Raw genomic sequence first — 24985 nt, forward strand, 5'->3', positions numbered from 1 at the left:
CCTTAGATAGAATGCTTTTCCCTTCCTTTGCATTTGAAAACTCCCTAACCAAAGTAGCTTGTTATTTCCACCCTTCTTTAAATCAAGTTTCCATCGCACTTGCAATGTTATATTTTCACATTTCAATCAGTGCACTCAACTATTCTGCTTGCACCAAACTCCTCACTTTTACAGATACTGCAAAGTGTAGCCAGACTCTCCCTTGTTGATTTTACATGCTTTATTTGCTCTGCCTTCCAAACTCACTCATCTAATTCCTTACTTATATTTTCAGATCCATTCTTCTACCTTCTGAACCATGTCAAATGCATAAAATCTGCCTGAACAGCACTCGCAGGACGTGTCGTGTTGAGGTGCAACCACTTTGATCTACCTGGTTTTCACATTCCCCAGAATTTGCCACAAAGTCCTAAAAAATCAAAAACCTTTCCTCTTGCTCATTCACCCTGGCCACACTGTCATCGGCACTACCCTCCACTACCCTCCAAAAGACCAAATTACAACTCTTCTTTTAGGAAAGAACTGCAGATGCTGGTTTAAATTGAAAATAGACACAAAATGCTGGAATAACTCAGCGGGACAGGCAGTATCTCTGGAGAGAAGAAATGGATGACGTCACCAATTCTTTCTCTGCAAAGATGCTGCCTGTCCCGCTGAGTTACTTCAACATTTTGTGTCTAAATTATGTGTCTAAATTACAACTCTTGTTCTGCTTCTTAATCTCTTTCCCAACTCCTTAAATTCTGCTTGCAAGATTTCATTAAATGTTTTACTTTTGGCACCGACCAAATTTCCTCTCCCAAATTTTCTGCAGTCTCTCAGTGATGTCCTTGAAACTGGCAGGGGGAAGACAATGTCTGCAACCACAAAACAATTCCAGAACCTCTAAGAACTATGCTGTCTTGAACTATCTCCTGGTGTTCGTCTGCACAACTTGTCTGCTTATAATGCCCATCTTCCAGTGATCTATTTTCCTTCAACCTGCATTCACTTGAATTGCGAGTTAATCACCCCCCGAACACACAACCCACTCCACCTGAAGAAGAGTTATGACTCGAAACGTTGCCTGTCCATTCCCTCCAGATACTGCCTGGCCTTGTGAGTTTCCTAAAAAATACTGTTCTGAAGAAACTAACCCCATGTAGTTGAAGCAGCTTGAGTTCCACGGATGGCTTTTTGATCTTGCTCATTTGATTTGCTAAGGTTTAAACCAGGAAATATAACGGGAATGCATTTATTCATAACAAAACTGATTTACACTCTTTGCTCCTGAAATATCGATCCCAGACAGGATGGTACATCCTAAGCATCGCAAACAGCAGAACTGTTGCTCTACATTTCTTCAGGCTGCAAAACATGCAAATTGCACGAGGTAAAGCATTTTACTCCAACTATCCAATCATAGAAGGAATATCTTCTTTGTTTATTAACACATTGGCAGCAAATGCATTAAGTTCTTGGATGAAAATCCACAATTAAAAAAGATTATTATGGTAAAATGGATTTGCATGTATAAAGCCAAGCGCCAAGCCGATTCTTAGTTCAGTTGAGAACGTTTTGCTCAAATGAGACAAAGGAAAGGTTGGGAAAGAAACTGGATAAATATGTAAATAAATTGATCAATTAAATCTCCAGGAAAATATTATTGTTGAGGGTGATATCAAATGTGAATTCATTTGGTGAAAAGATTAATTAAATCAATTTGAAGGGATATTTTAAAACTTCTTTTAGGAAGACACAGATTATTAAGGATAATCGGCATGAATTTGTCAAGGGACTAACCTGAACACAATTTTTTTGAGGAGGTAAAAAGGCCTATTTGATGTGATCTAGCAGGTCAAGCAGCAGCTGTGGAAAGAGAAGCAGAGTTAACATTTCAGACCGACCCTCTGAAAGGTTAACGGTGTCTCTTCCCACAGATGCTGCCTAATCTGCTGAGTGCTTCCAGCATTTTCTCTTTTTGTTCCAGATTTCCACTTGCAGTTTTTATTTTAATTTTCATTTGACATGGTCTACAATGCATTTTGCAAAGTGTGGACAAGTTCCACACAACAGGCTGGTCAGTAAAAATTTATGGAATTACTAAGAGGGTGCAAATTGGATTAAACGTTACATCAGAGGTTGAAAAGAAAGGGGTAATTAATGGTCGAGAGGTTTTGCATCCGCAGGGCTGTTTTAATCCGGGTAGTCCAGAGCTCAGTTCTGGGTCCATTATATTTATAAGTAGATATTAATGATTTGGATGTAAATGGGAGCATTGTAAAGAATTTGCAAATGATAGAAAAACAAAATCTTTTCACAAGTAGTTCACGAGAACGAGAAAGCTTTAGACTGCAGGATGATAGATGGTCTGGTCAGGAGGGATGAAAAGTGACAAAGATAATTTCTTCCAGACAATGTAAAGTACCTGTACTTAGTTTTGGACGGTTCACATGACAAGGAAACTCAAATAGATGAGAAGATATTGACAGATGTGTAGCGATGGGAGTGTATTTTATGGATCCTTAAAAAAGACTGATCGAAAGTTGTTTTAAGAACATATGGGACATTTTCCTTTCTTAGCAGATTACAGGGACAAGGAAGTTATGCTAAATTTGTTTCGTTAGGCCACAGCTCATGTAAGGTGTGCACTTCTAGTCATTCACCATTTTACAGGAAAGATGTGAGTGTGCAGAAGAGGATGTTGCCAGGACTGGAATATTTTAAATTGGAGATAAAAGATTGGATAAGTTAAAGGATGTTTTACATGGAACCGAAGAGGCTGAGGGGAGATTCTATGATTTAAATGAGATGTGTACAATAAAAGGCGCCTAGATGAAATAACACAGGGAGGACATTTCCCTTAATGAGTGATCAAAACTCAACATAATTTGTTCATGGAAACAAAAATATTTTCACCCAGCCTCAGGTTCTGAAAAGTTACAGGAGGATTCAATCCTTAATATTTAATAAGTCCTTGGATGTGCACTTGAGAACTGCAACCTGCTTGGATTACAGATCCGAAGCTGCTAAGCAGCATTAGCTTTCTTTCGACCTAAAGCAACATATCTCATCCTGCGTTGTATATTTTCTGAGATTCTATGATCCATCTGTAAACTGAGGAGATGAGAGATGTCAAAGTGGGGAAGCTTGAGATCTTTTATTAACGATTCATGTGATTTTACTGTGGAGGGGGGAAATGGTACATTTGTCTTCTAGGTGGTTCTTCATGATGGTATAGAAAACAATAAATTGGGAAGTACAGTGGGATGTGAATAACAATGTTCCATCCTTGAAGCAGAGGCTACAAAAGAGTCGCATCAACATGGCATTAACAAATTAATCAATGAGCAAAATGAACTTATATTGTCAGAAGTGCCTCCCATGTTTAAGGGTGTAAAATCAAATTGACTGCAAATCCATTCCCGTTTCTAACCATTTGTCTTCAATAGACACATGCAGGTAAAATGCACCCAGGATCCCAGACATGCATACAACATGCAGGTCAAAGGGTAAGAAGGGAGGAAAAGAATAGGGTAGGTAGTTGGCCCAGGCATAAGCGGTTAATACGGGGCAATTACCTGTCATGGCTGGTCCTGGGGTACTGAGAGGTGGGAGATGGGGGTACCCAGGGGGCCCCATCATTGAAGCAGGAAGGTTTTGTCTGGAGTCAATGTACAAGCTTCCTGTGTGAGAAAGTGGTGCAGCAGTGAGAAATCACCACTTCAGTGCAAATAAACACACCAACAGTCTGAAACAACCAGAGCCAGCATCATGGTCAGATCCAAATGAATATATACAAGACCTGATCCTTAAAAGAAGAGCAGTTTAAGGAAATAAAGAACTGAAGACTTGCGTGTTATTTCTAATCACCTATAACAATTACATTTCTTTCTGGAAGACAAGCTGGAGAGCAACTAAAGGTTTTCTTTCTGGTCGCTTTGTTTGGGAAGACTAATTAATGCGACTCTAAAATAGTAATTCATTCGTTTTTTCCGATGCAACACAAAATGTGATGATTAAAAATATTACTTTACCGTTCCGCTGACGAACCAGATTAATCCCAATACTTTTTGCTTATTTCTATCACATACGAGTTGGTTTTAAATTTGGAATAAGATTCAAACCAAAAATACACAAGAAATGTGCTGCACTTTCATCTTCGTGCCTGCGCGTCATTGCGATCTTACCAGCAGGTCAGAGTCTCCTCCGAGATTTAAGAGGTCCTTGTGAAATAAGTTTAGTCTGATTCAATTCCGCTCCAAATGTCAAAATTATACTCAAACACTTTGATGTGTGCCTCTCAAATTGCAAAGGTTACACACATGACCCGTGGGAGAATGCAACAGAGATGATGAATTCAAGCTCCTCAGGATATAGCTCTACTCTGCTCTTGGTTTGTTGGTATACCCAAGAGTAAAACCGAAACAAGACAAGCATTCCATATCCCAACACCAAACTTATTTCTCAATTTAAAGCAAATGGTTTCTTTAGAAAAGATCAAAGAAATAAATGTCCTTCAACATTTCTACTTAAACTACTGTATTTCTATATATTTAAAAAAAATACTCGAGTCACTTCCACTAGGCTCATGGCAATCTTGTTTCACGGAACCCAATGTCAACCACAGAGCGAGTGCTCTTTTGGATTCTGAAATAACGTACATGTTTTGTTTCAGGAATGTAGACAAGGGGCTGAGTGAGGGCAAGTGTGCAGTGGTGCTGCAGGTAGGTGTACCTGCTTCACAACTCCAGCAACTTGGGATCAATTCTAATCCACAGTGTCGTCAGTGCAGTTACATTTTGCTGTTCAGATTCAGATTCAGATTCAATTTTAATTGTCATTGTCAGTGTACAGTACAGAGACAACAAAATGCATTTAGCATCTCCCTTGAAGAGCGACATAGCAAACGATTTGAATAAATAATAATAAGTGTCCGGGGGGGGGGTGGTGATTGGCAGTCACCGAGGTACGTTGTTGAGTTCTCCATCACCATACGAGTTCTACCGATATCCCAATAATTTGCTGACTGTTGGGGTAACTTATAGCAACCAAATAGGCATAGCACAGAGATGGTGACAGGAGAATCTGCGGGGATGTTAATGGCCATATATGAGAGAATAGGTTGCAGGGAAGTTGTGGGACAATTACCTATAGGGAGGGATAACAATTCAGGACACAGATCCATACTCACATCTTGTGGATGACTGAATCACAAGTCAAGCCAAATATCACTTGCGTGCAGACAAAGCAATTAGCCCAATAGTAATGCACCAGCGTGCTCATTCATTGCTCATGTGTGTGAGGAGCAGTCAGCAATTCAACTGCACCACATCCACACCCAATCCCACCCTCTCTCTCTCACTCCCTACATGCTCAATAACTCAGTGATATTGTGGTCAGTAGACAAGTGGAGTTTCTTTCAGAATTCTTAAATTAATTTTATTTCTAGACCTGTAGTATATTGAAGCCAATTATAGCATTCTCTCTTCGGCTAAGACCATACAGGGAATTGAAGGGGGTGTACATGACACGGGTACTTAAATTAAAAGAATGTTGGTCAATGGAAACAGAGCAGAGAAGCTGTTAACAAGTGAGGCATCAAAATGTACCAATTTAAAATACTGAGATTTAACTCCTTTTTTTGTAGATTATCTTTTTGGCCTCTTAGTGGACAGATTATCCATGCCGTGTTGTACTACATCATTAATTTTGAAAGTTTAGAACAACATAGGAAATAATAGCCATGAAACCCGTCGGCAAATAGTTCATTGGGAAAGGAGAAAGCAGTTGCCTACAAAGCAAAGCCCATAAACGAAAGCCGTCAGAAGTAAACTGAAAGCAGAAAAGCTGTCAGAAGTAATTAGAAAGCAATGGGCAGTGGAATGAAAAAGCCACGAAACAGCTGCAAACACAAAGTGTGAGCTACTGAAGGGCAGATGAGCGGTGAAAGGAACACACAAAACGGCCAAAAATAGGAAGCAAAACTGTGGGACGTTAAGCTTGGAGGAACCTGCAAGAATTAAAAGAATGTTGGTCAATGGAAACAGAGCAGAGAAGCTGTTAACAATTAAAATAAAAGCAGTTAATTTCAAAAGCAGTTACAATCAGTAGGTGCTAAACTTGGATAGCAGAAAGCTGTAAACATAAATGGTAGGTTAGAAGTTAGAGAGTAAGGAAGAGCGTCAGCAAGTTCAGCTGAATTGCAAGCATGTTGTTAACAAGTAATGTAATGTGTGGCACTTTCCAGATTTCTATTTTGTTGCTTCACTAAAACTGTTGACCTCAAATCATTAGAAACCAGATTGAAAATCTGGTTGTGTTTTTTTTTTGCAAGTTGAGTTCATTTTCACCACACTCTCTTTTCATTCATATCGAGAACCAAACAGAAGCACCGTGTTAAAGTTAACCTAGGGCATATTGATAGTCCTGCTAACTTGGTTTCAAGGATGAAGTAAAGTTTGCATGAGTGATATTCAGAGGCTGATAAAACCAAACTCGTATCCTTTGCACAACAATGATGGCTGCTTTCCCTGTCCTTCCAAAATAATCAAAACGTATAAAAGGTGAACAGAAATTTAAAGCAAAGGTGGCCTGCTTTGCAATTTTTCTGCTGTGGGCGAACTCTGTACAACAATTTACTGAATTGCCATGGCCTAACAAACAAAAGGTTAACCATCTTTTAAAGCTTCACCGTGTGAATACCTTATCGCTAAATTAAAAAGTTGTAACTAGCTCTACTTGTTTGGAGTCTATACCTGTACTGATGTGCTGGTTTGGTTTCTGCGTATGCATTGTGTTGTGACAAACAGAGGGCTGCATGTTCCCTTGTGACTGGATCAGACCAGTTTGTGTGAAGAACTGGTTTAGGGAAGAACACAAGTCCGCAAACTGAACGGGATCGAGTGACCAGTTATTGAGGTCCGCCTGTTTCATACTCTCCATCAGACCTGCGGATAAAAGGCACGACAGAGCATTAAGGAGAAAACCAGGGAAACACGAGGCTAAAGAACCAATGGGTCCACAGCCTGAGAGGCAAAGCAGGTATCCAAAGAAAATTATAGCAACATAAACAAAAGGTTTAACAAAACAAAATTAAAATTAAAATGCTCATCCCTAATTCAGTTACACACATTGAGGAAGAAGGCTATCAGCCAAATTTGTGTGCACAGGAACAGGTTGGTTTTTGAATGTGTGGTCATTTTGACAAACAGATTAACCCAATAATTTCAGAGCCTGAGAGACCAGAACTAGTGTGTAGGAAAGAACTGCAGATGCTGGTTTAAATTGAAGGTAGACACAAAATGCTAGAGTAACTCAGCGGGGCAGGAGGCATCTCTGGAGAAGGACGTTTCGGGTTGAGACCCTTCTTCAGACTGAATTACTTACCTTGGAACTGAGGGAGAAACTGCTAGCAATACGGAAACTCTCCTTCATTGTGTCCACATTCATGCACTAATCAGAAGGAAAGGCTACAACAGTCATAAATCCATCAGACTGAAGAAAGGTCTCGACCCAAAACGTCACCCATTCCTTCTCTCCAGAGATGCTGCCTGTCCCACTGAGTTACTCCAGCATACCCCAGAGACCAGAACTAAATGTGTACTTGCAAGATTACATTCACAAGTGAGACTTTACCATAAAATATTTCTTCCCTACAACTTATTGCAATACTCAAATTGTATAACATTATAGCCAAAACAACTATGCCTTAACCACCCACAGCTAAAAGAATGTGCCCTAATGTACAATGCGCCCAACTATAACATTGTGTAGGCCTAAGGAGTTCTACAGAACCTCTGGGTTTTGTTATATTTTTTAATTGGCAGGTCTTCATTTTGAACTATCTGCTTACAGGAAGCAGCTGCACCTTGGACAGCTCCATTTGGCCCATGGTCCACATTACCAATGACTTACCTTGGAACTGGGAGAGATCCACGTCAGACCAATTGAAACTGCTAGCAATACGGAAACTCTCCTTCAGAGTATCCAGATTCATGCACCAATCAGAAGGGATGCCTACAACAGTCATAAACCCATCAGAGCATTAGAACAACAAGGGTTCAAGCTAAATATGATTAGTAACATTGCTCTGAAAAATCAAAGCCATTCTCTCTGTCAACATTTTATCAACTTAATTAGTTCACTGTTCGTGTAGATTTGAGCACAAACATAATTTGATTGTTTTACAAGGATTGTAAATGTCAGGAATTCACATCTTAGAGTGCTGTAAATATTCAACAGCTGCATTTATTCAAGGCTACAGATTTTTAACAAGGGAATCAGGAATGTGACACTTGGAATGGAAAACGATCTTAAGGCAGAGCACCAGTAATGATTTTAACGAATACAATATGTTTATTGACCTACTTCTGTTCTCATTTCAAATATTATCAAACACAATGACTTGTTTGCTTAATGCTTCCAACAAAACATCTGTACAATAGAATTTAAATCCTTGATATTTTAGGGGGGGCTTTAACCAACATCTTCAGCGTGGTGTATCTGGTTGCAGCAAGATGTAAAACAATATTCACTAAATTGTCCCCACCACTATCAGTGATTGGCAGTGAGCAGAATTAAATCAATAGGCCCAGGATCACAGAACCTGAAATTAAGTGTCTTGAAAAAAATAACTCTCTAAATTATATTATAATTTGTTTACAATTATATTACAAGTTGTTTGAACAGCCAATTTATCATCAGTTCCAGTTACAGAAGCACAACTGTTACGAATGCCAATTGTCTTCCTACTATTCACAATCCAGTCAATGGTACATCATTAAATGTAATGGTTTGATTAACAATGGGACCAAATCCCTGTTTGTGCACAAATCCAATAAAATATTGACTGACCTTGTGGTCAAAGGTGTGAGCAAGTACGATGACAAATTTTAGAAATAATCTTTCATGCCCTTTCAGGATGTCCCAAAACAGTTTACAATCAAAGTAGTAATTAGGAAGTCTCATCGCTGTTGTTGGAAACACAGCAGCTAATTAGCATGCAGAAAACTTTCTTCAACGCCAATAATCAGGTAAGCTTTATGTAAGCAACGCTGGAAAAATATTAATTAATCAGAACAACAGGGATTCTAACACAAGTTTTCATAGTGAGGCATTATAATATTTTGTTAACATCCATTTGAGGGGGCAGATAGAGCCCGAGACTAAATTTTCTGAAATATGGCATGACAAACTGTACAGAACTGGAGCACCAGCCTATTTTCCCCAAAGTCTCTAGAAAGTGGGTCTAAACAGTTTTATGACGGCAGGACAGCTGCCAAATCAGATACATTCTAGCTAGATTTTGGTTGTGGGTTGGTGGGTAAAGGAAGGGACAAAAGATTAAGGGAAAATGGAGAGGAACAACTTTACTTCGGATCTCACAGAGGTTGCATGTGATTGTTTGGCATAAGGATATTCAGGCATAATTCATTCTTCTCTAGATAGTCTTCCTGAGAAACTGCATTTTAATGCATTTTCTTCCCCCTAGGAGGAGGCAAAGGGCTGGGAAGAATCCAAATGTGGTCCCATTCTTTACTCTTCCAAAAGACAATGGTTTTGTTTAGTTTAGAGATACAGGGCGGAAACAGGCCTATAGGACCATCTTGTCTGCACCAACCAGCTATCCCTGCACACTTACACTATCCCACACACTCACACACTAGGGACAATTTACAATTATATCAAGCCAATCTACAAACCTGTATGCCTCTGGAATGTGGGAGGAAACCAGGTCACAGGGAGAACGTACAAATGCCGTACAAACACCTGTCGTCAGGTTCAAACCTGGTTCCCTTGCGCTGTTTACTAGGCAGCAAATCTACCACTGCGCCTCCGTGCTGCCATATAATTAAGATTATCCTGAAATTGCAGTGCAAAGTTAAGGAAAATGGACTCACCGATATTACAGGCCATGTGTTGTTGCTGTTGGTGGTGGTGGTGGTGCTGCTGATGGTGTTGCTGATTCGGCTGATGCTGTGGATGTTGATGGTGTTGGTGATGTGCGTGCTGCGGGTGGATCTGATGTTGCGGCAGTTGCACCTGTGGCCCTCCCCCACCGCCTCCAAGGCTACTTGCATGGCTGTTGGACAGGCTGTTCTGTCCACTGTGCGGATGGGTGCTGACAGTACTGTTGGGAGAATGCTGGTAGGAACAAGATGTGTGGGTTGGCTGTGAAGCCTCAGAAGGCAGGTTGATCATCCCTAAAAGAGGTTTGATATTATATTAGTGAAATAATAATCTTTATGTCTTAACAATAAAATAATCTTCCCTGTTTGATAATATTCATAGGCAAGAAAAATTAATCACAAATCTGAAAAATTCTACCACTGTCCATCACACATATGACATTTCAAGATGAAAAATGTTTGCTGAATTCTAGGTTTGTATTTTAAATGTGCCTCCGTCAGATGGAAGGCAATGCGTTCACAGGACTAAGGTTCTGGGAGTCAATGAGTCAGATTTGGGAAACATATACAATGATGTACGTGAAGAAAGGACAATTTGCATGAATGTGGTATTCTTGCAACCAACTGATTTCAATAGGAAAAAAACAGATAGTTGTATGATTAAGCTAAAGTGATGGTACATTTTGTTTAAAGTAAAACTTTGACCTCAAATGGAAATATAGTGTCAACGAATAGCAATGTGGCAGAATAGTAATTTACATGAAGTCCAAGCTCTTTACAGGAAACTTCATACCAGTTAGAATGAATTGTAAACAGCTGCAATTTGCCACACAACAAACTCCTGATAACAATCACATCACCATGGCTGGTTCCTCTTCCCCAGAAGGAAAAACAGTACTAAAGGACCAGTTTTCGCCTTATTCGCTGTATACTTAATTTAATAGTATCCTGTCTTGTATATGTCACATTAACAGCTGACTGTTTCTCCATGCCATTCTTCTTCTCACTTTGTGGGAGAGTAAAAGGAAGAAGTAAATCAGGTTTTCACAGCTGAAGGAAGACTCAAAAATATACACGGGTAGTTTTTCAAGATTAGGTAAAATTGAGACAAGATAAATCAGATTCCACAGATAATACTGCCCTGAAAAGAATGTGGCTCTAAACCATGATATAGATTTGAACAAACACAAAATGTGCCCTTCCAAAGCCTAACCACATTGCATATCATTCACCTCTCTTTTCCAAATAATAGCAAATGTATAACAGATAACATTTTAATACCTGTTTAAAAAGATTTTCAACTGTTAATGGTACCACAACTTAACAGACAAAACCTTCAAAGTAACAAGAATATTTTAAGGTTTAATAGAGAAGATGTGAAGCATGTGAGACAGAATCCATACTCACCCTGCTGGCTGAGAGACTGCTCAAAGACCGATTTGTAAAGGCTACGGAAGGAGGCACTCAGATCTTCAAAGTTGTATTCTGAGAAGGGTGGTTTAGAATCCCTCTCGGGCATGCTGTATTGTTGCTGCTGCTGCTGCTGCTGCTGTTGTTGCTGCTGCTGCTGCTGCTGCTGCTGTTGTTGCTGCTGCTGCTGCTGTTGTGACGTTAGATTCTGTGACACTGAATCTGCTCGATTTGTCACCTGTACAAATGCATAAAAGCAGCTTTTGAATGCCGAAACCACAAAGTAATATACCAATCAAAAACTCTCATTATGCACAACTACAAATAGGAGTGAAATGGTTGGACTATATATAAAAAAAAAGATCTTGCAATCACATGACTTTAAACAGCAGGAATACTCCAGGAGTATTTAACCATGCTGCAAATCATGTCAAATAAAACCACGCAACTGGTTATGTCAGTATTAGCGTTAGTGTTTGTGAAGCTTTTTTTTTTTAAAATGAACTTGATACGGCTCTCATCAATGATGTTAATCTATTGTTCTCATCCAGGTCAGTAGCCTGGTCTGCATTACTTCAGAATTTCTAGCATGATGAGTTCATTTACACCACATTAAAAAAAAATAAGTTTTTAAATAAACGTCTAATTTATTTAGTTCCTTTCATAAATGAAAATAGTACTTTCATTTGAAGTTGGATTTCACATTTGAAATGGAATTTCAAGGGGCTGAAAAAACTTTAAATTCTATTTGACATTTTTAGGACGAAAAAATGACATTCTGTCCAACTAACCTGTGTTGGTATTAATGTCCCATCCAATCATACCATACTTCGCCTTATTGTATCATCACACTATTTCTTTCCTTCATTTTACTGAGCCAACTTTTCCTAAAATACATCAAATCTATTTGCTTCAAGCACTGCATGTGGTAGCAAGTTTCATACATACAGTAGTGTTCGAGGTGTCAGATTGCAATTATTTATTTCATAATTGGAATAAAAAAAAGTTATATTATTCCAATTTACTTTTGACAGGTTTAGAGTACTCTAGTTCATAACTATAATGCAAAATAAATGGTAACAGGTATTTTAAACATAAGTTTATTCAAGGAAAAAAAATCTTGCCTGCGCATAATTGTGGACAGAGCCGACATTATTCAGGTTGACGGACGCTAAACTTGTGTCAGACAGGCTGTTGTTAAGGCTGCTGCGAGGGCTATCACTTCCTTCTTGATCCGTATTATATAGTGTTACCTACATAAACCAAACAGCTCATCATTTTGAGATGCCAACCAGAGCTTCTGCTGCTTTGTCAGCTGTAGCAAAATCGCACAGTTACAATTAAAACCTGCTGGCCCACCTCTACAAATCTCAAACTGCAGCAAGATTTGTTAGTTGTATTTCTGCCCTCCACTTGGAGAATAGCATGAGAAAATACAACACTAGAAAGCCGCCATAACACTCATATAATCAGCAGTTTCACATGAAAGCAGCTTTTCTTTATCCAGGGTTTTGGAAAAACTACAAAATAAATGACCACAATGCATCTTTGCAGATACTGTGCCCTCCAGAATGTTTGGGACAAAGACCCATCATTTATTTACTTGCCTCTGTATGCCACAATTTGAGATTTGTAATAGAAAAAAAATCACGTGGTTAAAGTGCACATAGTCAGATTTTAATAAAGGCCATTTTTAAACATTTTGGTTTCACCATGTAGAAATTACAGCAGTGTTTATACATAGTTCCCCCACTTCAGGACACTATATGAAAAGGACATGCAAACAGTAAATGAATAAGCATCAACTTGTATGTTCGAGCAAATTTTGAGCATCAAATTGCACAAACCAACATGTTCTGTTGGAAGTGGCTTGGAATGAAATTATGTCTCATGGGTCAAATATCTCTCCTGTAGTAGCCAATCTACAAAATTACAAACAAACAAACCTTCTCCATATCCAAGAAAATGACTAATATATGTAGCAGAAAGGTGTTGGTCCAATTTAGCTAGCAACTAATTGCAGTACAAATACAAGAGATATTTCAGTGAAGAAACGGTACAGCCATTGATGAATAAACATTTTTGAAAACTGTCAATAGACGTTTCTTCAGCAATTATACTAATACATAATTTTCTTTTTCAGATAAACAGATATAAGAGTAAACTTATTCTGTCGCTATGTCTTGGGCAGACATGTGCCCTTCTTATCTGGTGTTCCCACCCAGTTTTGTATGCATTACACTATCTTTTTATGCTAAATCATGAACCAGTTGCCAAAGCTCAAGGCCCTGCGTTAATTTTTATTGCACCCCCACCAATAAGAGGAGATCTAAAAATTCCTGTTCATGTAAATTCATAAACCATTTATCTATCCGTGCAGTTGTTCCCAATCAAACAGCCCGGGCGTCTTATTAAATGTATTTTTAAAATGGCCACATAATGCAAATTTATAGCCAGCTAAACTGAAAATGATTGGAAGTGCGGCAAGAGTCAGGAAACTAACTTTGGTGATAGTAAGTTTGACACCGTCCAGGACAATGAGATCCTCGCACTACCTTTCATTTTTTCCACAAATAGCCCAAATCCCCATTCACAATTTTTCCGTTAGCTCAAATCCCCATTCACAATTTTTCTGGAAAAATTACCCTGCTTTTATTTGTAGACAAAAATGCTGGAGAAACTCAGCGGGTGAGGCAACACCTATGGAGCGTTTCGGGTAGAGACCCTTCTTTAGAGAAGTTGCTAATTAAATAAGTGCTACCTTGCCAGATCCATAAAAGTGATTCCAGCAATTCCCCAAAAATGTTGTCAGGCCAATACATTTTTGCTTCATCGTTTCCTTTCCCTTTTCCTTCTTTAATTACAGTATTGTACATGCTCAGGCTCCAAGAGAATCTAAGGACTAATTAAAGATCTGCAGTCCCCTTAATTTCCCCAGTACTTGTAAATTCTATACTGAAGACAAAGTCTTTAGGCATGAACTCTATTACTTATCATTTCTTTTGCTTTTAATTTTACTATCTTCCCTTTTGCATCGGTGAAGCTCTTAAATTTCTCTGACATAAAAATGTGTAATTTCTCAGTATGTGACAAATAAAGTACCGTACATTTGTTTTTTTAAATGTGTTCGTTTATCAAGTTATCTTCTTGCCCATTCCTTAAACTCGTACATTCTAGATTTACTACTCATTGGCAAAACTAAGTTTCCTTGATTAACCTAAAATAACCTCTCAATTGAGATATGGTCGACAAAAATGCTGGAGAAACTCAGCGGGTGAGGCAGCATCTATGGAGTGAAGAAATAGGCGACGTTTCGGGTTGAGACCCTTCGGAAATCATCACTTTCCCCTATTAGATTTGTTTATCATTTCCCAATGGAAAGCACATTTGAGAATTATGAAACATTACTTTAAATGCGCCATTGTTTATTTAATGGGACAATTTACATTGCCAATTTACCTCAGTCAATTTGTTCACTACACTTATCTTAATGGCTATATTTTTCATGACTTATTTGTGACACAACTGCATCCTTCAGAAACTGAATATAATGTTCTACCTTAATGCAAACACTTTTCTCTACAAGATCTCCAAAGATTACTAATAAACCAAGCTTAAATATACATGGCAGGAAATAATCCAAATAATAAGAGACTCTTATGCAAATCTGGAAGTGGCGTGTTTAAACCCACAAGATTAAAAAAATATTAAGTGTCAAGATTCAAAACATAAACAGCTTTGGTGGTGTCATCAAAACAAACCACCAGTTGCTTGCTAAGAAATCTATACATGTGAATGAATATCAATAACATCTAGTTACTGCACTAGAGTAATACCCAAGAGCAAGGTCACAACATTGCACATTTCTGTCTAAGTGTTAATTCTCTTGATAAATGTGCACATCAAGAATAAACCTGTGTCTCTAATCAGCAATTGTCACCCACTCAACCTATTCAAAGTGTTCTCTCTCTCTCTTTCTGTCTCACACACACATTTATTCCAAGAGCCGAGGTGCCATTCTAGGAATATACCAGTAATCTCACGGTCTATAAATTATTTGATTGGGGGGTTTCCTAGATTAGGAATGACTTCAATTAATTGAATGCATTAGCACGTTCCCTGTGAAAGGAGTGGCAGGATTGTTTTAACAACTAAGTAGGGGTTATTCACATTCAATGTCTTTGCAATCTTCTCTCAGTCTTTCACACAATTACAAGCCTTGCGTTTGGTACTAATACTAGACAAATTCTTCTTCTTTCCAACAAGCTAATTTGCAAAAGACACAGTAGTGCCAAACCACACATTTTTAGTTAAGAAGCTGATTTTCACAGGGTTATTAACTTTGGACTCAGTTTTCCCCTACTCACTGCATAAGTAAAACCAACAAATCCACCAACTTTTTAACTCCAACTCCATACTTGTTGATACCCTTTAGACAGGTTTCCTTTCTATTTTGAAGCGGGCTGCAGAAATTCACTGCCTGAGCTCACACATTAGATTAGAATGGCGATTTGGATAAGGTACTCAAGGGTTACAATCACCAAAATTAGATTATCAATGGGCATTTTGTTTATGTTTCCTTAAATTTAAAATTACAATTTGATATGCTGAGTCACTGCGATGTAAATTTAATTGGAATTTTTGGCATCACAACATAATGTTTCGAATAGTAAGAGCAGTTTTGCCAGTCAAATTAAGTCAGAGTTAATCTGTATAACAACATAGAATGTGGTCCACAATGTGCAATTTGAGGATTCATTAATAAAGTCAGTGTGTGAATATTTTGGGACAATACTCCAGTTATGTTTGTTTTAACCTGCTCCTGAAAGTATCAATAGCTACTCGTGTACAGTTCATCCATTCAGGAAGCCAATCTCCAAACATATTTAGGTAAGATGAGTGCACACATATTAAACATTGAAATGCACCATTACCGATCCCATCTTCACATAATGCTGGAGTAACTCTGCGGGACAGGCAACATTTCTGGAGAGAAGGAATGGGCGAAGTTTCGGGTCGAGACCCTTCTTCAGACTGATGTTAGGGGAATGGGCGGGGCAGAGATAGAATGTAGTCAGAGACATTAAGACTGGTGGGAGAATTGGGAAGGGGGAGGGGATGGAGAGAGAGGGAAAGTAAAGCTATTTGAAGTTAGAGAAGTCAATGTTCATACTGCTGGGGTGTAAGCTGCCCAAGCAAAATATGAGGTCCTGTTCCTCCAATTTGCACTGAGCCCCTCTCTGACAATGGAGGAGGCCCAGGACAGAAAGGTCAGATTGGGAATGGGAGGGGGAGTTAAATTGCTGAGCAACCGGGAGATCAGGTGGGTTGAGGCGGCCTGAGAAGAGGTGTTCAGCGAAACGATCGCCGAGCCTGCGCTTGGTCTCGCCGATGTACAGAACATGACAGCTGAAACAGCGGATACAGTAGATGAGATTGGAAGAGGTGCAAGAGAACCTCTACCTCACCTTGATTATGCTAGCCCCTAGAGCTCTATCTAGCTCTCTCTTAAATCCATCCAGTGAATTGGCCTCCACTGCCCTCTGTGGCAGAGAATTCCACAAATTCACAACTCTGGGTGAAAAAGTTTTTTCTCATCGCAGTTTTAAATGGCCTCCCTTTTATTCTTAGACTGTGGCACCTGGTTCTGGACTCCCCCAAATCAGTCCACCAGATCCATACGATCATAATTGTACATACAGCCAATCAAGCTTTCCCTCAGGCTTCTAGCCTAAAGAAAGTAAAGCCAGCCAAATACTGGCCACATCTTCAAATCTTGAGGTTGCCTCTGTACCTCCACATCACTCTGTACACTCTCTTTAATTTTTCATTTTTGTACTTTATTTTCCAAATCTCAATGCTTGACACCAGTCCAGCAGCCATCTGATTTAGTTTACCTGTCATCTGCCTTCGATTACTCTGTTCCTGCCTCCTCCTTGCTTTCCATCTGGCTAAAATCCTTGTTTTATAGCCACGCTCTTGCATGCCTTTCTGCGCCTTTTGAGGGTCTGTGATTTTTATGTTGCTGTAATTTCACATTTTAACATTTGCCATGCTCAAGATAACTCTAGCATTCCAGTAAACATGTTTAAATAATCACTTCTTCAGTAGAGCAGAGAGGATGATTTCTATCCACTTAATTTCTGTGGGTTCCAAGGTAGCTAATAAGACCAATATGGGATCCAATCATTCTGCCACAAATGGGATATGTGCTTGATTTTGTGGGTGGGTATTTTGTGAGACGAGGCTCTTCACTTTCCTTGTTTTTTGTGTGCTTCTGACACACGTACTCAATAACGTCAAATTATATCCAGCTTGATTCTCCCTTTTGCATTCTAAGAACTTTTACTAACCAATCTGCTTTGCCGTTGGTCAGAAATCTCAATTTTTAAATTACTGGTTAGATCTGCCATATCATTTTACAGAAAAATGAGTATAGATAAATTAACTTTCACACAAATTTAATCAGTTTGCTACATGTGTAGCAAAGCCGGGGGCTTTGACTTTGACTCTGGCATCGGGGGGGGGGGGAGGGTGCAGTGGAGAGATAAGTTTTTTTGGCCTTCCATCACAGCGATGTGATGGATGTTTATGTAAATTATGTTGTGTCTTGGGGTCTATTTGTTTGTAATGTATGGCTGCAGAAACGTCATTTCCTTTGGACCTCAAGGGGTCCAAATGACAAATAAATTGAATTGAATTGAATTGAATGTGTGTTAAATTTGCAGTTTTTTCCCCAATTAGGATGGCAAATTAAGTAACAATATTTTGCCTAATGGATCTACATGTCATCTCCATTACAAACAGATAGGACTAGGCTATTTTGCCCTTCTGCTATGGCTGATCCTTACCACAAAAACTTTTCCTGCTCTCCGCCATACCCTTTGATAGTTTCCGGACACATAAGATATCTCCTTCCAAATATATTCAGTGACGTGGTCTCCACAATGGTTCAATGGTAAAGAGTTGCATGTTTATCACCCATTTCACAAGTTCAGTAGAAATTTCTATTGTCACTAAAATATTTAACTAAAAGCATCTAACAATAAGAAGGCAGCAAAATCAAACAAACAGTACTTTGTTAGTCACAGTGTTGATTGCCAGGGTTGGAGAGGCACTTCCAGAGATGATGCAATCCATTCCTAAAGGCTCCGAGTCCAGACTGTAGGGTGTTGATGCCTGTAATGAAGGCAGCAAAGGAATGGGTTGTAGAGGTTAGCTGGTCAGGTACACAGAATTACATTTGCCGCCCATCATGTTAAACTACAAAGATGATAGGCACAAAATGTTGCAGTCCCTCTGCAGTAACTGTGCGCCCTCAAATCCGTCGGTTGTGACCCCGAGCACAGGAGACGTGAACACGAGATCAGGCCGCCTCACTCGTAAACCTACTCGCATCCATTCCTCCGGTTCTGGGGGGGGGGGGGGGGGGGGGAGGGGGGGGGGGTCATGTGGCGCCATCTTGTGGTCAAGAAATTTGTCTCCCGAATCTTCGATGGTCGGGCTCGAACTCTCACGTTGACCGGGCTTGATCTGGCTGACCAATCACCTGGTCAAGGGGGCGGGCTGTTAGGCGGTTGAAATTGGAAGGATTGGCAGTTGCAGTTGGAGTGGAACTCGGGTGCGTTGACGAGCGATGGCACAGTAGTAGTAGCAGTAAAATATTAACTTGATGGGGCTGTATCGGTTAATTATCAAACAGAGTGTTCACACAATGCATGGACCTCTATAAGATAAATATTAATTATTACTGAATCTTTTAAAGTTTAGCTAAAATCTCTCAAATACAGTCTATTTCAGCACTTTGGAGAAGAGGGCTGAGATTAGTTAATTCTGAAGACAATATATTAAAACAGAACCTCACAAGTTAAATCTAGTATCTCGACCTACCCTTTCCCCCGATCGTGGCCTCTTCTTTGGCCGTGTAGGCAGTGTGTCCTCCTTTGGATTAGTGTCTATAGCCCAGTATGAACCCTAAAAAAGAACAAGCACAAGATCGAAATAAATTAAATTCTCATGAATACATGTCTTCTGTGCTATGCACATGCATCTTTAACCATTGGTCTAGATTCTTGCATAAAACAATGAATATTTCCAATTAACAGATCATCTTGCTTGGAAAATTAATCTCTAACTACTCTTATGCATTGAGTCCGAGCGACTATAGCCTGCTTTTGCCATAACTGGGTGAGAGGGCCTCTGGCAAACCGACAATTGCTGTCAACTATCCAGACCAATTTTCTAAATTATAGGTATGAGAGATCTCTGTCTGTTATCCAGAAAAACAAATCTCTGACTGTTATTCAAATTTAGACCTTAAATTATTTCTGTACAGAACCACTTAATGAGTCTTAATAGTTCCAAAATGCGAGTCTTATTTATCTTTCACTTGTGACTTAACTATTAGGTTACATGATGACACTTTTGTGAATAGCAAGCCAATTGAGGATACACATGTTCGACTCCACTATTTACTATCTTCAGCACGCATGGTCTATCTAAAATAACTGAATGCACCAAAGAACCAAACATGAGACAACGTGGAGGCTGTGGAGGGAATTAGCAGGTATAGATAGTTTTAGTCATGTCTCATCGAGTCAAAGTTTTGCCTTAATTTTGGAACGATAATTTCCATCGTATTTGAGTTTTATATACAACTGAACATTAAGTATTAAATCCTTTTACTAAAAAACACCACTTAATCAATGGGGACAGCAATCTCTTGGTGCTGGCACCCACGGAAATGATTAGCAGTGACAATTGGCCTCAATATCCCAACACCGAGACAGACCGATGGCTAGATGCACATTTAATTAATCTCGTCTGATTTGAGTGATTACTCAAGTTGTGAGCAAGCACATTGCCAAATGCTGCATAGAGCAGGACCCTATTCAATTACAAACCTTTCAAATAGAAGAACATTTGTTTTATGAAAAATATTTACAGCCATGAATATCTAGCCAGTAACATTTTATTTGATAATTAACCCGATTTCATCTCTGATGTAATATTGCTGCACAATGGATAGAAAAAGATTGTAAAAGCACCCGAGAGATAAATGGCATGAAAGTAAAGGTAGAAAACATTGGAAACACTCAACTGGATAGGCAACATCACTCAAGAGAAATAATTATCCTTAAACATTAACTCATTCCTCTTTCCACAGATGCGGCCTGGCCTGCTGAATGCTTCCAGCATTTTCACTTTCCACAGATGCGGCCTGTTTCCGGCTCTATGTTTATTTCACAACTATATACAACTATTAAAATGTTGAAATAAATGATCAGATTGTTTTCAGTGCTACTGGTAGAGAGATCCTATTGACTAGGGCACCAGTAAAATGTTCATACAGTTACCCGAGAATGAAAAAAAGACAAAAAGTGCTGGAATAACTCAGCAGGTCAGGCAGCATATCTGGAGAATATGCATAGATGACATTTCGGATTGGAACTCTTTTTCAGTCTATTCATTCTGAAGAAGGGTCTCGATCCGAAATGTCACCCATCCATGTTATCCACTGAGTAACTCCAGCACCCTGCTGTCCTTTTTGTAAACCAACATCTGCAGTTCTTACTTTCTCCATCTACCTGAGAATGAAGACAAGAACTCTTGGTCGAAATTCACAACCGAAAGACAGCATTCTCCAAAGTGTAGAGTTCTCTCAATACTGCACTAAAGTGTCAGCCTAAACTTTGCGAACATGAATCAAAGTTTAATCAAAGGTCTTCTGTGTTACAACTAAGTCAGACAAGAGAACTGCATATTGCCTCGTTGTTGTGAGATTCAACATGTAATAAACTAATCGTTTGCAGAGTACCTGCAGATTCCACATTATACAATCATTTTGCACTATTTCTGTTAACACAAAGCACAAAACTACTTTATTGAGTTCAACATGCTTCCAATGAACTAAATATTAGTAGCCAATTACCCCGACACCTGGATTTAAGATCAATCCAGACAATGTCAGAAGGAAAAACTGTTTCATGTGGGTATATGAGCACAGCAACAAAAGATGCTCAAAATTCAGCAACAAATAGCATTCAAATTTTATTAATGAAATCAGCAAATGAGAATGCTTGCTTAAAGTTAGGGGCTGAGTGACATATTTCGAAAGGTTACTTGTTTCCAAGAGTCTGCAGTCAAACTGTGTACTTCAAATAGAAATTCTATTTCCTGGAACTAACATCTCTTACCTTGAAGAAAACGCGACATGGGCCTGTCCCACTTAGGCAATTTTTTTAGGCGAATGCCAGTGACTAGGACAATGGAATTCACCCATGTCAGCACCAGCCACAACCTATGACAGCCCAAGTCGATAACATGTTACATTTTTCAGCTGTCCCCTGTAGTCGCCTAAAAAATCGCCCAAGTGGGACAGGCCCAAGCTCATAATTCTGGAATTTATTTGCCTACTCGTGTTCTGTTTTAGCATGAATTTGAAAATGAATACAAAATGCTATTTGGTTTATAATTCCTTTTTAAGCCAAATATGCAAAGCGGTTCACATCCAAATCTCTACCCCTCCAACATCATTGGATCCTATCACTTGATAGGAGCTGATGCAAGTTCCTCCACATCCTCTCTCACCCATTCTTTGCAATGCCCCTCCCCCTGTATCCTTTCTCTACAAGTCCCAACTGATTTAAACTTCTCAGAATTGACTCTCCATATCTGACCTGTTATCCTTCTCCAATTTCATTCAGTCCCCACATGGCAGCTGTTCTTTCATCTGCACAAACCATTAGTTTAAAATTTCATCCCAAATTCTCTGCCATCTTTCGCTTTTCCCTGAAGCTGCTATCTGATCCAAGTACCTATTCGGCAAAACCATTGCTTATTCTATCACCTTATGTATTTTTGGATACAATTTTGTTAGAAAAAGGTGCCACAAGATAGCAAGGCATGTTAAAAATTAACTAACTGCTACATGTTGTGGGGAATTTCGAGTTCACATATCTATTTCTGTGCTATTTGGGAGATGAAAACAAAAAAAAATGTAACTTGCTAATTAAGATAATTCTTAAAACAGTTTGCATAACTGCACAATGACAAAAATAAAAACATATTTTTACATACTGAGCATCTCCAAAACCACGAAGGTAGACAAAAATGCTGGAGAAACTCAGCAGGTGAGGCAGCATCTATGGAGAGAAGGAATAGGCGACGTTTCAGGTCAACCCGAACGTCTCCTATTCCTTCTCTCCATAGATGCCGCCTCACCCGCTGAGTTTCTCCAGCATTTTTGTCTACCTTCGATTTTTCCAGCATCTGCAGTTCTTTCTTAAACATCTCCAAAAACCACTGTCCTTTTTGGGACAACCTTGAATTTAACTAGAAAATAACCAAGTTATTCAATACTATCAAACCTGACGTATCTTCAGCTGAAGAAAATATGCTGATAAACGTGCTTGTTAAGGGAGTGCAAAAGAATCACAAGTATCCAGCAATCCACACACCTGATGTAGAGTCATACCACTCAAATAAGGAACATCCCAGATCTGTTCTGCTCACATTATCACAAATAACATAGTGAGGAAACCGAAAATAGTCTGAAGGAGGAATATTTGCATCACAATTTTTTTTAATTTAAAACTACTGGATTGTGAGGACAATGTCACCGGTTAGAGGAAAAAGCCACAAGCTTACCTTGCCTGGGTCATCCTTGGACCGAGGCACTTTCAGGAAACATTTATTTAGCGATAAATTGTGTCTAATGGAATTCTGCAAGAGAGTATTAAAAAAAGATTATTAAAAGGATTAAAGTCAATTGAGATCATCAAAAACACAAATAATGCAACAATACATTCAATATTTTGACCAGCAAAACACAAACGAAAGAGACAGAATTTATTGGCAGTATCATATTGATTTGCTGTCTCCCCACTCGATATATTAAAATATCTCATAATTTGCTAATCCACAGAACCACAAGACAATCATTCATATTCCATCCAACCCCAAAGGTTTGTAATAAATCTCAGTTTAACTTTTAAAACATGCACAGTGCAAGGGTGTGCCACGGGGAGAGAATGGAAGAGGAGAATGCGGATGGAAATCAGGAAAGTTAAAATAATAGGAAGTCAATAGCTCAAGGAATTGGTATTTTTACAGCCAGTCATAATTACAGAAAGTATCGATGCATTCCTCATGCAATGGACAACAGTGAACATTTAGAAGATTGGATCCATATTAGTGTCATTGACAAAGAGTGAGGCTCTCCAGGTGGGCGATGGGAAGCCAAGAAAAATAATTAATAAGCATACATCAAAGTCTTATTAATCTGCCATGTGCTACTGACTATAGAAATACAAGGACAGCAAGCCTGGAGAAAATGAGTGTGGTGATAGATTTAAATTCAGGGATGTACTCGCAGTTTAAGGTGGAGTGAGACCTGTGCACAATTTCTTTTGAATCTTTCCTAATCTTCTCCAATTTTCCCTCACCTACCCCCTTTGCAACTGCACACACGCTTTCGGATTATTTCAATTTCAAATTCAAATGTATACCATTAAGATCAGCCATGATCACAGTGAATGGCGGTGCTGGCTCGAAGGGCCGAATGGCCTGCTCCTACACTTATTACTTGTCAAATTTCTGAACTATCAATTCTGAACCTTTGTTCTCTCCACCTTCTAAAATCACTAAATTAGTCTTTCATTTCCAGCAATACTTCTGTCCCTTCTGGCTATGCTTTGCCATTATCTAAACTTTCCCCAGATGCATAGCATCTCTGGCAATAATTAAATTAGTACTGGTCTGGTTGCAGGCTAGATCAACCAAGGCAGATAACATCAAAGATATTACTGAAATAAGACATAAAAAGTGGAACATTTCTGGTCACAGGATTTTTGGCAAAGTTTGAAGGGCGGGTTAAAAAAAATGTGCCACAATATCGTTCAAATAACTGCATCCCTAAGATGGATTCTAAGCTGTGACCAGATGGGATGAATTGATCGAAAAAGGAACAATAACATCGCTAGGAGACAGAAGACCAAATACAAATGAAAACTTACAAATTGTGCAAACAGGACAGAATAGATTGTCACAAATGTACACCACAGTGAAATTCTTTTGCACAAACCAGACACCATAATTTGGCACCATTTATAAAGAAAAAGTCCAAAGTTCAGTCCACATGCTGGAAGTACTGGAGCGCCCCCCATTCCAGGTAAGACCCAGCCTACTGCTGGTCCGCGCCCCGACATCTCTCGCCTCACCCGACCGTCTCTGTGTCCCGAGTGCAACCTCCTGCAGCTGATCTTGAAGGCGCTGGAGGCATTACGCCGGTCCCTCTCTTATTGTCCCATTTAATTACCCCAGGGTATTTAAACTATCCTAACATTAATCAGAACAGATTTAGTGCAAAAGTAATATAGATAACAGAATTTTTTTTGAAATGGATTTAGTCAGAACTCTTAGTCAATAGGTTCAAAATTAATTGTGACATAGATCACAAATTCAGCTTGAGCACAGACATGGAAAAAAAAAGCTCAGTAGAAAAATGTCTTAGTTGGGCAAATAATCTTATTACTAAATTGAAGTGTGCTTTAGCAAAAATGGACTGGAAAAGAGGCACTTTAAGGCAAATTAATTTGCAGTGGAAAGCATTCATAGAAAAAAAGGAGCAAGCATGAGCAAGAGAGTCAGAGTGAGAAGCGAGCGAGAGATCAGAATAAATTCTA

General features: G+C 39.1%; 1 protein-coding gene across 8 annotated transcripts in view; it reads right to left on the reverse strand.

The window, feature by feature from the left end:
- The window catches only part of foxj3 (forkhead box J3), a 79434-nt gene that overhangs the window by 15231 nt on the left and 39218 nt on the right, over nt 1–24985 (reverse strand). For 2 of the 8 annotated variants that reach the window (XM_055659096.1, XM_055659095.1), the window contains exons 3-11: nt 22950–23024; nt 19191–19274; nt 18378–18479; nt 12425–12553; nt 11298–11538; nt 9882–10184; nt 7897–7998; nt 6738–6929; nt 3561–3665 (exon numbers count right to left, since the gene is read on the reverse strand). In XM_055659096.1, coding sequence (XP_055515071.1) covers nt 3561–3665; nt 6738–6929; nt 7897–7998; nt 9882–10184; nt 11298–11538; nt 12425–12553; nt 18378–18479; nt 19191–19274; nt 22950–23024 — 1333 coding nt within the window. Of the gene's footprint in view, nt 1–3114; nt 3666–6737; nt 6930–7896; nt 7999–9881; nt 10185–11297; nt 11539–12424; nt 12554–18377; nt 18480–19190; nt 19275–22949; nt 23025–24985 lie in introns of those variants that run through there. The other 6 variants (XM_055659100.1, XM_055659101.1, XM_055659098.1 and 3 more) reach the window with 4 other exon arrangements.

Source organism: Leucoraja erinacea, chromosome 30 (assembly GCF_028641065.1).
Source record: "Leucoraja erinacea ecotype New England chromosome 30, Leri_hhj_1, whole genome shotgun sequence".
Taxonomy (NCBI): domain Eukaryota; kingdom Metazoa; phylum Chordata; class Chondrichthyes; order Rajiformes; family Rajidae; genus Leucoraja; species Leucoraja erinaceus.